The following is a 16,408-nucleotide window of genomic DNA, read 5'->3' on the forward strand; positions in this document are numbered from 1 at the left end:
GCAAGTCACTTAACCCCAGTTGCCTCACTAAAAAAATAAAAAAAGGCCAAGACAACCTGAGTGGTTGATGGGAAAGGTCTGTTGCGCTGGGCAGTGAGAGGAGTGCAGTTCAGCATGGGCCTCATAGGCAAAGACAGGGCCCTAATGAATTTGAATCAGGCCTCAGGGTATTGAATCACTGGCAGCTGTCATACTTTCCAGACTTCTCAACTCACAAATGCCAAAGACAGCTTAGAAGGTCAGTAGGAAAGGTCTGCCAGACCTGGGTGAGAGAGGTCTGGCCCCAGCCCTAGCACAGTGGCTGTTCCTTCCAGAGCTCTCTGCTGCTTCCAGGGCTCTTAGGCCATAGATGGTAGGGGAATCGAGAGGCTGATCAGAGAGGGGTTGCAGGGATCGCTTTGCTGGTGCTGAGGCAGGATTCTCTTACTTTGCATGTGCTTAGATCTGGGTCACAGTCGGGGATGGCGGTTTTGGGGTGAGGAGGAGGGCTGGCATGGCAGATCTTCTGGCAGTGATGCAGAGAGAATCCTCCTCACAGTTCCAAGGCAGAAAAGAGTGCTTGTGGTCACTCATAGACCAGAGCACAGGCCACGAAAGGAGCAAACAACTCTCCTTAGATCATACCACCTTGGGAGAACTGAAAATTTACAGGTCCCTAGATGTATCTCCAGAAACACCTGCACAAAACCCCTGAAGCTTGGGACACTACACCCTCTATACTGGAAGCAGAGCCTACCTTAACAAAGAGTTTAAAAGTCAAGTAATTAGCTGGAAAGATGAGCAAACAGTGGGAAAAATACGCAGACCATAGAATCTTATTTTGGTGACAAGGAATATCAAAACATACAACCAAAAGAAGACAACCAAGTCAAAGCTCCCGCATCCAAACCCTCCAAGAAACATATGAATTGGTCTCAGGCCATGGAAGAGCTCAAAAGGAATTTTGAAAAGCAAGTAAGAGAAGTAGAGGAAAAATTGGGAAGAGAAGTGAAAGTGATACAAGAAAATCATGGAAAACAAGTCAACAGCTTGCTAAAGGAGACCTAAAAAATACCGAAGAAAATAACACCTTAAAAAATAGACTAACCCAAATGGCAAAAGAGGTCCAAAAAGCCAGTGAAGAGAAGAATGCCTTAAGAAGCAGAATTGGCCTAATGGAAAAGGAGGTCCAAAAGCTCACTAAAGAAAACAACTCCTTAAAAATTAGAATGGAGCAAGTGGAAGCTAATGACTCTATGAGAAATCAAGAAATTATAAAACAAAACCAAATGAATGAAAAAATAGAAGACATTGTGAAATAGCTCATTGGAAAAACAACTGACCTGGAAAATAGATCCAGGAGAGATAATTTTAAAATTATTGGACTTCCTGAAAGCCATGATCAGGAAAAAAAAAAAAAGAACCTAGAAAGCCATGATCAGAAAAAAAAAAAGAACCTAGACATCATCTTTCAAGAAATTACCAGGGAAAACTACCCTGATATTCTAGAACCACAGCATAAAATAGAAATGGAAAGAATCCACCAATCACCCCCTGAAACAGATCTTCAGAGGAAAACTCCTAGGAATATTATAGCCAAATTCCAGTGTTCCCAGGTCAAGGAGAAAATATTGCAAGCAGCCAGAAACAATTCAGTTATTGTGGAAACACAATCAGGATAACATAATATTTATCAGCTTCTACATTAAGGGATCAGAGGGCTTGGAATATGATAGTCCAGAGGTCAAAGGAGCTAGGATTAAAACCAAGAATCATCTACCCAGCAAAACTGAGTATAATACTTCAGGAGAAAAAAACGGATATTCAATGAAATAGAGGACTTTTAAGCATTCTTGATAAAAAAAAAAAACAACCCAGAGTTAAATAGAAAATTTGACTTTCAAATACAAGACTCAAAGACAAGCATGAAAAAGTAAGCAGGAAAGAGAAATCATAAGAGACTTATTAAAGTTGAACTGTTTACTGTTTATATTCCTACATGGAAAGATGATATTTGTAACTTATGAAACCTTTCTCACTGTTAGGGTAGTTGGAGGAATATGTATATACATACATATATACATACATACATACATATGTATGTATGTGTATATATGTATATATACATATATATACACACACACATAGGGTACTTGGAGGACTATATATACATACATACATATATACATAGAGTAGTTGGAGGAATACATATATATGTATATGTATTATATATTTGAATATATATACACACACATATATATATATAAAGGGCACAGTGTTGAATATGAAGGGATGATATGTAAAAATAAAATTAAAGGGTGAGAGAGAATTGTACTGGGAGAAAGAGAAAGGGAGAGGTAGAATGGGGTAAATTATCTCACATAAAAGAGGCAAGAAAAAGCTTTTATAATAGAGGGGAAGAAGGTTGGAGATGAGAGAAAAGGAGTGAATCTTACTCTCATCGGATTTGACTTAAGGAGGGAATAACATACACATGCAATTGGGTATGGAAATCTGTCTTACCCTATAGGAAAATAGGGGGGAAGGAAATAAGAGAAGGAGAGATGATAGAAAGGAGGGCAGATTGGGGGAAGAGGTAATCAGAAGCAAACACTTTTGAGGAGGGACAGTGTCAAAGGAGGGAATAGAATAAATGGGGGTTGGGATAGGATGGAGGGAACTATAATTATTCTTTCACAACATGACTATTATGAAAATGTTTTGCATGAGTACACATGCATAACCTATGTCGAGTTGCTTGCCTTTTCAGTGAGGGGGGATGGGGAGGGAGGAAGGGAGAGAATTTGGAACTCAAAGTTTTAAAAACAAATGTTAAAAATTGTTTTTCATGCAGCTGGGAAATAAGATATACAGGCAGTGGAATATAGAAATCTATCCTGTTCTACAGGAAAATGGAACGGGAACGGGATAGGTTGCAGGGGGATGTGATAGAAGAGAGGGCAGATTGGGGAAAGGGGTATTCAGCATGCATGCCGTTTTGGATTGGGGGGAGGGGAAAGAGGGGAAGAAAATTTGGAACTCAAAATCTTGTGGAAGTGAATGTTGAAAACTAAAAATAATTAATTTAAAAAAAGTAAGGTTAAAAAAAAAAACTCAAGGAGAGGGCCAGGAAAAGCATTAGCAGCTTAAAAGGAATAACCTCTGCAAAGGCGGGGGGGGGGGGACCCTCCCAGGTGAACATTTTTTTAAAAAATTGGTTAAGACCAAAATTTTTTTTTTCTAGACACAAATTATATTAAGAGGCTGTTTTAAGGATGAAAACTGCAAGGAGATTGGGTGATCTAATCCAGCTGAAGGGATCTCATAGCAATCTTAGAGAACCAACTTCAGAAATAACAGATTTTGTCAGCCATTAGGTCAGTCACCAGGGAAGGAAAGATTGGTATCATTAAAAATTTTTATTAAGTATATGTACTGAAAAAAGTTGTTGGTTGGGAAATGGGCACTTGACTAACAAAAATTATTTGATCAGGAACAAAGAAAGTCATTTCTCTAGCCATTCTGTCCTGCTGGTTTTGATAATAATCAAAAATAAGCGATAAATTATGATGCGCCCATCATATGCAATACCTACACCCGAAAATTTACAATTTCTGTTGAAATTTTCTGCCTTGAGAGGTAACACTCAACCAGAAGAGGCTGTCCATAAGACAATGAGTAGGATGCACAAGAAGTTCTATGAGCTTTTTCTTAAGTTCCAAAGTCACCATGATCTATTTTTGGTGGTGGAGACAAACAGTGAGATGCTGTTGAAGACTGCTAAATGGCTTTCTTCCCCTTCCCAGGTACAAAAAGTAAGAACACATCGCAGCCAAATTGCAACCGAATTGCTTCTCTAATGAAACAAAAGTAAGTACGTTGTCAAATTTCAAGCCTTTAGCAAAAATGAAAGATTAACCTGGTTTGTCATAAGAGTTTGTCTGCAAGATGAAAAAGAGTAAGAAGGCATAGCTGGAGAGACTGTGTTTTTCTGGTTACTAATTTATGCTGTGACTGTATTTCATTAACCTAATGATTCTGTGTTAGGACAAATTCAGTGTGAGGCATTCGAAAATTTCTTATAGTTAATATAATGGAGTATCATTATATGTAGTCCCTTTCAACCAGGTCAGAATGGCATTGGTTTTATTTTTTATTCCAAATTTGAGAAATATTCTTAATGCATTTTTAAAGGATAATACAAGAATTGTATTACCATTGCTTAAGAGTTAAAGTAGGTTTTGAGCAATTGATTTTCTTGTTGTTAGTTTCATGGAGGTATATGCACTATCATTGGCTTCATTTTTTAATGTCAAATTTGGGAAAGAATCTTAATGCATTTTTAAATGATGATATAAAGTTATATGTGCTTAAGAATTAAAGTAATTTTGGAGTAGGTGGGTTGTTTTGCTGTTATTTTCCTGAAGGTATAAAGGTGTGTAGTCCTTTTGTTTTTCCCATGCCAAGCAGAAAGTTCAGAATTTAGGAATGGGTTTTTTTTCTCTACATAAAGCTGTTTTTACAGGACCTCTGGTTCTCAAAGCCTACAAAAGGGAGTACCTGTGTTGGGGAATATGTATATTGCAACCTAAATATATGGACCTTTTACAAGCAAGTTATTGTACCACCTTATACCCTAATAGTGGTAATTTTGATTCCATGTCACATAGTAAATATAATTTTGGATTATGATCAACTTTATTTTTTCCCCAATTTTTTAACATTTTTATTTAAAGTTGTGAATTCCAAGTTCTGTTCCTCCCTCCCTCCCTTCCCTTCACTGTCCCTGAGATGGTAAGCAATTAGATAGAAGTTATGCATGTGTAATTATGTAAAACATTTCCATATTATTCATTTTGTACAAGACTCAAATAAAAGTTGAATCTATCTTTTACTATCCTTCAGATATTTTAAGTTAGCTATAATTTTCTTCCTTAAGTTCTCTCCTCCCTGCTGACATTCTAAATTTCCTTTAAAAATCCTACTATGCATGATCTCGGGTATCTTCACCATCCTGATCACCCTCTTATTGATGCTCTTCAGCTTATTGATATCATTCTTGAAATATGGCATCCAGAACTGAACACAGTTCTCTAGGTGTGGTCTGACCAGAGCAGAGTACAGAATGATCATAGCCTCCCTTGTTCTAGACACTATGCTTCTTGATGAAGCTTAAGATTTATATTAAATTTTTTTGGATGACTTTGAAAGAAATATAAATAGTCAAGGAAAATAAAATATCACATTATCTTTTTGGATTCTGACTCCATCATATAACTTATTGTCTATCCGTCCTAGCTTTGTGTAATCTGAAAATTCATTAAGTATGCCAATTTTGCCTTTATCCAAGCCATTGATAAAAGGTTAACACAAGGCCAATAATAGATTCTTGAGGCATTCCATCCAAATCTCCTTTCACATTGTCTTCTGACGGATTGAACTCTGTGTCCAAACCAGTTTGGAATTCATTTGATAGTACTACCAAGGAGGACCAATGATAGTGCTGTAGACCACCATCCTTCTCAATTTTGTCCTAACTTCTTGCTAGATTTTCTTGGCCAAGCCTGAAGACTTAGGAATAGATAGGATAGAATTTGTAAGATTTTTGTAAATAGTTTGTAGAAGTCTCCCACCTAATACTGTATTGGATAGCAAAGCTTCTCATTTTTAAATCTTTTTTTTTTTATTTTAAAATTTCTAATAGCTCTTTAGAGAATGACCATCCACAAGGATTGAATCTAGATCAACGATTGTCTCTTGGCTCAGATGATGAGGTAGACCTTGTGAGAGAACTTCAGAGTATGTGTTCCAGCAAATCTGAATCTGATATCAGCAAGGTAGGTAGTGAATGGATTTGAGTTGCTAAGATTTCATGCACCTAAAAAGATTCATGGCTCATGTGATTGACATCAGCCCTTGGGCATCATTGTATAGGCATAAGAGCCATATTTCATTAAGCATAACATCTATGAATTTTTTTTTTACTGTTCTTCCCTTTGTGTCTTTTATCTGTGAGGTCTGCTTATTAAAGGGGACTGCTCACTTTGGCTTTGTCAATGCGTCTATCAATTTCTCCCCGTTTTCCCCCTCACATCGTACCATACTTAGAAACACTTGATGAAGTGTTGGTCATATCAGTTGGTGATTCATTGAGGAGGCCACACCTCTCAAGAATCAAATGAGGTAATGAGAGAAATGATTATTAATAAACAATATCTTGAGGAGTTTCAGAGGGCTCCACTTTTTCTAAATTTCTCATTTTGAAAAGTTCAGTTTTCTTGAAGACATTACTGATAATGAGATTGCATTGACTTTCCTGATCTTGGTCAGACCCCATCCAACCTTACAAGGAATTTAATCTAGGGTAAGGAAAACCCATTGTGTTCTACCCCAGCTTGGGTAGAGACAGATCCTTTTGTCTAGATAGCCCTAGGCTGGGAGTGGTCTGGTGTAGCTGGGAATGGCCTGGTATAGAGATATTTTCTCTGTCCAAGGGTGAGGTAATGATGGGTTGACATCAGCTGCTATTGGAAGGTTATATAAACTGTGAGCCCACCGCCATGATTATCTTTGGTCTAAGGGGGATGGTCAAATGACCATCCTTTTATTAATAACCTACTGGCCTTATTAATAAAATGATTAAATTACCTAGAAACTATGTCTCTCTAGCCTTTTTAATCATCACAAAATTTGACATACAAAAATTATCATCCTTGATCCTGGAGTCACATGAAAGTGTGTAAGTGCCACATTTACCCATTGTTTGCAGGGACTGAGATTTTCCATCTGCCAGCCTATCAAGAAAATGTCTTTAAGCCAGGAAGGGAATGTAGGTAGGTAGAACTGAAATAAAATGACTTGCTGGGTTACACAAAAATAGCTATTTCCTTCTAATAGATGCAATCTGCAAACCAGAGTTGTCCTTATTAGAAATGTTGTGTGAGTTTAACCAAAGCAAAAGAATCTAATGGGGAGAAAAGCTTTTGGTAAATAACCTTACAATTTACCACCTTCATTATCTATTAAGTGAATTTTAATCTTTTGTGTAAATTCTGTTCAGTAGCCATATAGATGAGTGGAAAGAGTAATGACTTCAGAGTCCCTACGTTCGTGTCCCAACTCTGATCTCTGCTAACCATGTGACTGTGGGCCTAGGCCTCCAGTTTCCTCATCTGTAAAATGGCTTCTGAGGTCCTTTCAATTCTAAATCTATTAACTTCCATTTAAATCAGAATCTTCTCATGGAGAATGCCATTTGTTAAGTCTCCACTTCGATTCATTTCTTTAATTCACATTGAGTCTTAAAGTCATTAAAGTAAAATATTCATGGATCCAAATACACTTTATCTGCACAGAAAAATGCCAAGGGTGTTAGGCTATTAGTAATTGTGAGCAATAATAATAAGTAGCATTTACATGCATCTACTATGTGCTGCCACTGTATTAGGAACTTCACAAAATATTCTCATTTGATCTTCACAAGAACCTGGGAGGTAGGTGCTATTATTACCCCCATTTTGCAGTTAAAGAAACTGAAACAAACAGTTTAAATGACTTGCCCAAGGTCACTTAGCTAGTAAGTTTCTGAGACTGAATTTCAACTCAGGTCTTCTTGACCTCAGACCCAGAGCTCTATCCACTGAGCAACCTAGCTGGATCAGGTCAGTTACCCTTCTTTTAATTCAGCTATTTTACAGTGAGGCATTGTATTTACATAAGGGAAAATTTTAACTGGCAATATATTTTTCCAGATTGCAGATTCCAGGGATGATTTACGGATATTTGGTTGCTCACGAAATAACCCTGGATTTTCAGCAGCCATTCTTAATCCAAGCGTGCCAGTGTCACAAAAGGTAAGGACCCCTTTTGTCCCTACCACCACTGCTCCTCAGTAGGAAACCTTGAGAATGATAAAGGTTGTTGTTAGCTTTGGGTCACAGTTTGAAATGGTTGACATAGACATCTCAAACTCAACATGTCCAAAACAGAACTCATTATCTTCTCCCTCCAAATCTTCTTCCCATCTTCTCTATGACTGCTGAAGGCACCACCATATTCCCAGGTTTGCATCTGTTTTCCAAACCTTGTCCTTTCTATCTTCATAATGTTTCTCATACATAGCCTATTCTTCTCACTCACACAACCTCCCAGTAAGGCACTCATCCTCTTTCACTTGGGCTGTTTCAATAGCCTCCTAATTAGTCTCTCCCCACACAAATGATTTAGTGATTTTCCTAAAATGCAAATCTGACCATGTCATCTCCTACCCCACCACACCCACACACTCAACTTGAGCAGCAAACTCTTACATCCAGCATTTAATATAGTCTTCTGAAATTTAAATTTGCTCACAATCTGGCCCATTCCTACTTTTCCAATCTTTTTACAATTTACTCCCCACCACAAACTCCCCAAACCAGCTATGCCAACCTACTTACTATTCCTTGCATACAATATTCCATTTCCTGTCCTTGTTCCAGACTGTTCTCCTGGCCTGGAATTCTGCTTCTTTGTGTCCTTGGCTTCCTTCAAAACTCAGCTCAGGTCCTGCTTCCTATATGATTTTTTTTCCTCAGTCCCTCTAGCTTCTAGTGCCTTCAGTTCTGAAATTACATTCCATTTGGGGCCATCTCCTGTCATCCTGATCTATATCTAGGCACTGGATCCAGATGGCTCTGGAAAAGAAAGTGAAGCTGATGACTTTGCACAGCACCCCCCCTCCCAATTAAGTCCAATTCACTTGCAAGTCATGGCATCACCTTCCTGATGTCATGGTCCTCTTCAAGAATAAAGGACAAATCACAACAGAATGTCATTTACTGTAGAGATTTACCAGTTAATTACATGTTGTTACCTCTGTTAGAAAATGAACTCATTGAGGGCAGGAACTGTTTTTCCCTTACATTATATCTCCATCACATCCTGGTACCTGACACACAGTAAGCATATAATCCATGCTTGTTGATTGCCTGACAAAAACAAAAACCAAAACAAAACACCTCTTTTTGGAGGCTTTAGGCAGAAGGTTGAAGCAGTGTTACACCATGAGAGATCAACTTGTCAGGAAACATCATGGTACAGTGATCACTCTTTAGATGATGCCTCGAGGCACACTTCACATAGAAAGCAGTAGGACATTGTACATGTTTTCCTTTGACACAGCAGTGGGAGTGTGACATAATGCATAGAGATCTGATGGCCTTGGAGCCAGTTTTACCTTCTGAGTGATTCTGGACAAGTAACTTAACTTCCAAATATTCTGGACAATTTTATAAAGCTAGAAGTTACAGAGAAGTTGTCAGGCTGCACTGGTAAAGGGCATTGCCTCTTCTAGAAATTCCCTATCACGATGAAATCACAGGTCTTGTGATTTATTGTCATATCAATTATTATATTATGTATTTGTTATATTTATTATTTATTATCAGGGCTTTTGACAACAAATATAACAAATATATAATGTAATAATTGATATGATAATATGATGACCTCATGCATTCTTAGTATCTCATTGGTAGTTTTAGAGACACCTGTGAATCTGTAACATTGGTTTTAAATGAAGACTGTGTTCAGAGAGAATAAGGGATAGTGTCTACACCTGTCATTCCATTGGTATAGGGCATTCCTAGAGGAAACAACTCCCTCTACCCATTCAGGTCAACACATTTACTAGTACTTTTAGTCTTAGAGAGTTGCTTAGAACACAGAAAGGTTAAGTGACCTGCCTAGGTTATAGAACCAGTGTATATCAGGCACAATTTTATCCCAGCTTTTCCTGGCTCCAGTCCAGTTCTCTATGCACTGTTCTGTCAGAAAGAATAAGCCAACAATTGTGAGACATGAGTGTAACTTTAATGTTAACAGACGACAGAGATAAACTGGAACTGATCAACAGCTATTTAATTCCACCTTCTCTCTGAGAGTGGTCTTCAGATTGGAAGAATTGGACCAAATATGACTTAAGAATGGGAGCTATAGGTAGTTAAAATAAATGAATTTATAATTGGTATGCTTACTGAATTTGTGGAAGACTTGGAGCTCCAATAAAAAGCTATGACATTGGCCAACAGAATCAGGATACAAAAAGTTGTGAGAGGGCGAGGCAGATCTAATAAGAGGGAACTTAATATAAATACGTATAAACATATATACTTCTCAAAAGAATTAACTACATATGTGCAAGATGGAATAATAACAAAAATAACACCTGAAGTTTATAGCCCCTTAAAGGTTTGCAAAGACACTTCTTGTACATCATCTCGTTTGATCTTCACAAGAACCCTTTGAGGCAAGTACTGTTATTATCTTTTTTTTTTTACAGATGAGGAAACTGAGTCCCAAAACTAAAAAAAAAAAACTATAGAAAGATTCAAAGCCAGCTCTTCCTATTTCTAGGTGTAGCATTCTATTCCTATCTATACTGCCCACCTTGGGGTGGGAGATAGGGAGGAGAACTATATGAAAAAGACTGAGAGGGGGCAGCTAGGTGGTGCAGTGGATAGGGCACCAGCCCTGAAGTCAGGAGGACCTGAGTTCAAATTTGGCCTCATACCAAATACTTGACACTTACTAGCTGTGTGACCCTGGGCAAGTCACTTAACCCAATTGCCTAAAAAACCAAACAAACAGAAACTGTCACAAAGGCAATACATAATGACAAGGTGCTTCATCTTATTAAAATTAAAATTCTAAATGTATCATTTGAAAAAGACCAAGAATTTCAGTTTAATTCAGAAAAAAATTATTATGCACATAGAATCCCCAAGATTTATTTTGTTAGGCTGTATGGTTGTGGTTTGTCCTTCATTCTCGAAGAGGACCAAGATGATGACATGACTTGCAATTGACTTTGATTTGAGTGAGGGAGGGCTATGTAAGGTCCCCAGCCTCACTTTCTCCTCTAGAGCCAGCTGGGTCCAGTGGCCAGATGTCAATCAGGATGACTAGAGATGCACTGGAAATACAAAAGCAAAAATGGAAGATAGGGAAGTCCAGGCAGTCTTCAAAAGAAGAGATAGCTCCTGAACTAATCTTTGAAGAAGGATAAGGAGTCTGAGAGGCTGAGTTGAGAAGGAAGGGGGGTGGAGTGGGGTGGGGTGTGGGGTGGTAGTTGTTGAGGACCAGAATGACAACACTATGCTAGAGTCAAGTTACAGTGTGTTCCACTGTGTCAGATCAGACCAGTGCAAGCTCAGAATACTCTACCATAGGTTAGGCGCAAATAATCCATGTGACCATTTGGGGTAGATTCTCTAAATTTTCGCATCTCGTGTTTCTTTTGAGCTACTTCGATTCTGCTTTGCTCATAGAGCACAGCACCTTCTCTGATGAGAGCACACCATGCAGGGCGTTCCTGTGCCAGTGTCTCCCGTAAAAAACAAACAATTTCAGAGTTCTTAAGAGAGACCTTTAGAGTGTCCTTGTATCACTTCTTCTGACCACAATGATGAGTTCTTGCCCTGTGTGAGTTCTCCATAAAATAGTCTTTTAAGTGAGCATGTGTAAACAATGTGGCCAGCCCATCATAATTGCACTCTCTGTAGTAGAGTTTGAATGCTTGGCAGCTTAGTTTGAGAAAGGACTGCTTTAGTAAATGCTCAGAGGCAGGAGATAGATATAACAGATTACAAAGTAAACAAATTAAAGGAATGAATAAGGAAAAACTATTCACAACTTTGGAAAGGGAAGAGTTCATGACCAAATGTGAGCTATAGAAGGGGAGAGAAAGGAACAAACATTGAAATATCTCCTTATGTTCAGGCACTGTGCTGAGTACTTTACAGATATCTCCTCTGACCCTCACAACAACCCTGGGAGGAAGGTGGTACTATTATTATCCCCATTTTACAGTTGAGGAAACTGAGGCAAACTCAGGTTAGCTACTTGTCCAGGGTCACACAGCCAGTCAGTCTCAGGCTAGATTTGAATCATTAGGGTTTCCTCACTCCAGGTCCGGTGCTCTCTCCACTGACATGAGGAAATACACATCTGAGCCTTTCGCAAATGTTTGTGAGAAATAAAACTAGTTAAGTAAAGCAAAGTAAATGAAGGTACATATTTAGGAATGGTCACCAATTGCACCCAGCCAAAAGGGAAAGGAGTAAGAATAATTCAGCTGTAATTGGCCACTATCCATCGCAGCTAATGTTTCAGGCCAAATTTGAAATTGGGTCTTCCTGACTCCAGGCCCAGTGCTACATTCAGTCAGCGATAGAGCTGACAGAGGTCACTGAAGATAAAATAGACAGTAGGATATTAAAACGTTTTAACACAAACAAAAGAAATGCAACTAAAATTAGAAGGGAAACAATAAACTATGAAAAATTGCAGAAATTTTTTAAAAATCCTTTAGTAAATATTTCATATCCAAGATATATAAAAGGAACTGATTCAAATATGTTACAATAACAAGGGCCATTCCCCACTAAACAAAGATATCTGCAAGCAGTTCTCAAAGGAAGAAATCAAAACTATCAACAACTGTATTTTTAAAATAGTCTAAATCACTAATAATTAAAGAAATTCAAATTAAAAAACCCTGAGGTCCCCTCCCCCCCATTCGATTGGGAAAGGAAAGGAAAATGACAGTTATTTGAGGGGATGTTGGCCTAGGACCCTAGTTAATGCCTTGTCAATGGAGTTGTGACTCGGTCCAGTCTTCTGGAAAGCAATTTGGAACTCTCCCCCCAGTCCCATATCGATAAACTGTGCATACTCTTTTATCCAGTAACAGCAATAATAGGCCTGGATCCCAGAGAGATCTGAGAAAAAGGAAAAGGACCCATACATATAAAAAAAATTTATAGCAGCTTACCTGGAAAGACTTATACAAACTGATGATGGAAAATGTTGTGAGCAGAACCAGTAAAACAATTTATCTGATTGCAAAGTGCTATGAATTCAAAGGAAAGAGAGGGAACTTTGGTGTATGTTTATGTGTTTGTTTTTGTTTTGGACAATTTTTGCTACTCATGTTTTAGGGACACATTTAATGGAGCTTAAAAAGCCAAATGGGTTTGTGGATTGAGTGATAGACTTTAGAGAGGGAAGCAGTGTAGATGTCATCATTATGTCTCAGCTGTTCCTTTTTTGAAATGTACTGTCCTGCTTCTTAGAATTCGGTAAGATTGGAGGTAATGTCAACAACAAACAAAAAAAACACAAGACTGAAATCATTGTTTTCCTTTTACATTCATGAAATATCTAATTTTAATTTTATTCTCATTCCTTGCCTTTTTTTTCCAATATATATATTTTTTGGGGTAAGGCAGTTGGGGTTAAGTGACTTGCCCAGGTTCACACAGCTAGTAAGTGTTATGTGTCTGAGGTTGAATTTGAACTCAGGTCCTCCTGACTTCCAGGCCGGTGCTCTGTCCACTGCACTGCCACCTACCTGCCCCCCTCCTTTTTTTTTTCCTAATTCCTTATCTTATTTCTTTGTCATTTTTGTTCTTCCTTCAGGTTTGGTATTAATTCTATCTTTGTTCTAACACGTTGATGGTCTGACTGTAAGTGTATAGTTTATTCAGAAATGATTCCCACATCAGTAATAAGCTATTTCCTCTCTATTAAAATGTATCAGTTTCACATTTAGTTATTTGGTATTTGCCATGTCCAACCCTTTCTGAACCTTTTCTAGATGTATTCGTGATTTACTTCTGTGTATGAGCCGTTAAGCCCTTGCTTATTACTTCTGAACCATATTTTCCGACACATTTTTCACCATCCTATCACATGCCTGCCCACAATTTTACATTGAAATCACTAAATATCAAAGCACATGTTAACATGCACTAGTAATGGAGGCTTGAGTGAAAAGCAGGCAAAGTAAAGATTTAAATAGAATTAATTTCAGGTAGTTTCCATGACTGAGGTGCTGGGAAGCTTTTGGATTTAGTTACTGAAAGGTTAGATGTGATTTCTTATAAAAACCATGAATGAACATGACACAAAATCACTCATAAGAGCATAGCCTTAAGAATCATCTAATATATTTAGATTGCACACCGGGTTTTGCTAGTTTCAGTTTACATCCTGTTCTACTCTTTTGTGCCCCATAGGTCATACACACACACACACACACACACACACACACACACACACACACACACACACACACACACACACACACACACACACACACACACACACACACACACACACACCCAGTAATATGGAAGAGTAGAATCAACTATGAACTGGTCGTTGGGAGAATAATAATTTATTAATGCTTATCTGTCCCCATAACATCACCATGACTCCAAAGCACCATGCTTTCTCACTCCCTCATTAGGCTTAAGCCTCAGTAGGATACAATCAAAATGATTTTAGTGAGTTATTTTTAGCATCAAAGTATGAAGAGGTTTTGGTTTTTTTCCCCTGTTTTGTTTTGTTTTTTTTAACGTAGACGTCTTTTTCCTTCTTTAAATGCTATTTGGCGAGTAGGAATGTGATATTCCATAATGTGCTATCATACTTTGTGTTTTTATTTTTGAATAAGTAAAATTTGACTAAGGGCACAATAAAAACGGAAGTAATTTGAACAAGGTGATTTAAGAAAATATGAAAATTGCAGAGTCTCTAGCCAACATTTGGAATAGATTTAAAGCCACAATGTTTACCTTGTGAAACTCCACCTAACAAAGGTTGTTAGCACTTGGAAAAGATGCCCTGTATGAAATATCCACCTGGGGCAGTGGAGAGTAGCCTAATTTCTAGGTTACTAGAAATGCCCCCAACTTGCTATGGGACCATAGGCAAGTTTCTTTGACTCTCTGTTTCCTTACCTGTAAATTAAGGCAGTTAGATGATTTCTGAAGCCCCTTTCAGCTCCCTGATTCTGTGATCTAAATATAAGCAAACTGGTAGCTTGAGATGGCAGTGTCTAAAGCCTAGCTTCAAAGGTTACAAATTAGTCTGAGTTAACTCTTTGCAGACTCTTGATTTCCATACCTATTACAGTATCCCACGGACAGTATTGATTGTGGCTGACTATGTGACCTCATTTGACAATCTAATGTAAACATTCCATGTGCCACAAATTCTTTTTGAGCTTTATCATGGAATTGCTACAACATAGTATTGTCTAAATAGAATATTATTGGAAGTGGTCTAAACCCATTGCAATTCAGCACACCTTACTTTGCCTTAAAAAGAAATTCATAATAATGGCCTTTCACCTGCTGGCAATCAGTCCGTCACCTTACCGTCATGTCTATTTTAAGGGGAAAATTGAAAGAATGTAAACTAAGATAGTAATTAATGAACAAATACCCATTGTCTTCTTCCCTCCTCACTCCCCCCAAAAATAATTTTTTCCAGAAAAGATTATAGCATGGGTTTTCCCCTGTGCCTTAGTCCAGACTTTGGAATGTATAATAGCACCAACCAGCACTCTTTTGTCATCTCTTTTTGTGTAAGAGCACTATATATTATACCTTTGTTTTCCTTTCTTTCAGAAAGTGGAGGTGACTCTGACTGAACCAGCATCTTCTTGGTTGAATGCTGCTTTTTTTTTCTTTTGTCCTTTTCTAGTCAACATGTGAGAGAAAATAATTTCCATGAAATCAATTATTTTCTCTTCATGTTCTTGACTAGAAAATTGTTATGAACCACTATTAGACTTCAAAAAGAGGAATTCAGTTTCCTTGCTCCCTGCCCCTGTCTATAAGCCTAGTTTTTCAGGTCTAGAAGAGAACCTTCAAATTCAAATCACAGGAGGTGAGGATCACAGGATGGATGATGGACTAAAATGATATTGCATTTTCTGCTTCTCCTCTCCAGCATCTTCTAGGTCAGTCCTCCAGTTTCCTCAGTAACTGTAACACCTGGCTCACATTTGTTTTCTCAACTTCATCTTCTACCATCATCTTTTATAAGATCAACATTTCACATTGATGCCTTTTCCTGTCCTCATAATTCAAGTCCAATGACTACTCTTCACATTAGTTATTGATAGACATAGCCAAACCTGAGAATTTATTACTCAGCAATGTTTTGTGTCTAAGATAATCAAACTGAAATTTCCCTTTAATCACAGTGTTTCCACTCTCATTCTTAGTATACCTACTCTCTCTTTTCATAGTAACCTTTAATCCCTTCATCACTGTATTGCTCAAATTTGTCAGTCCCTTTCTGAATTTCTTTGACTCTCTACCTGAACTGTCAGTATTTACAGAAATGTTCATATACTAGCATCCTTGAATCTCTCATATCTTGACCTGACATTGTGCCCATTTTGACAATCCCCATAGATTGGTTGGCACTAGCCTACCTTTCTAGACTTATCACACATTATTACTTCCCTTCACACACTATACTTCAGCCAGTCTGGCCTATTTGCAGTTCCTCCTACACAGAATTCAGTCTCCTATCTACATTTCTTAGCACAAGCTACTGCTGAACTCATTCCCTCTTCACCTCTTAGATT

General features: G+C 37.9%; 1 protein-coding gene across 3 annotated transcripts in view; it reads left to right on the forward strand.

Annotated features, from left to right (window-relative positions):
• Positions 1-16,408, forward strand: part of CTTNBP2 (cortactin binding protein 2) — a 193,285-nt gene that overhangs the window by 154,908 nt on the left and 21,969 nt on the right. For all 3 annotated transcript variants that reach the window (XM_020976040.2, XM_078154098.1, XM_078154100.1), the window contains 3 exons: positions 3,786-3,849; positions 5,684-5,816; positions 7,731-7,832. In XM_020976040.2, coding sequence (XP_020831699.1) covers positions 3,786-3,849; positions 5,684-5,816; positions 7,731-7,832 — 299 coding nt within the window. The remainder of the gene's footprint in view (positions 1-3,785; positions 3,850-5,683; positions 5,817-7,730; positions 7,833-16,408) is intronic.

This window comes from Phascolarctos cinereus, unplaced genomic scaffold (assembly GCF_003287225.1).
Source record: "Phascolarctos cinereus isolate Bilbo 61053 unplaced genomic scaffold, phaCin_HiC Scaffold_1;HRSCAF=81, whole genome shotgun sequence".
Classification (NCBI taxonomy): domain Eukaryota; kingdom Metazoa; phylum Chordata; class Mammalia; order Diprotodontia; family Phascolarctidae; genus Phascolarctos; species Phascolarctos cinereus.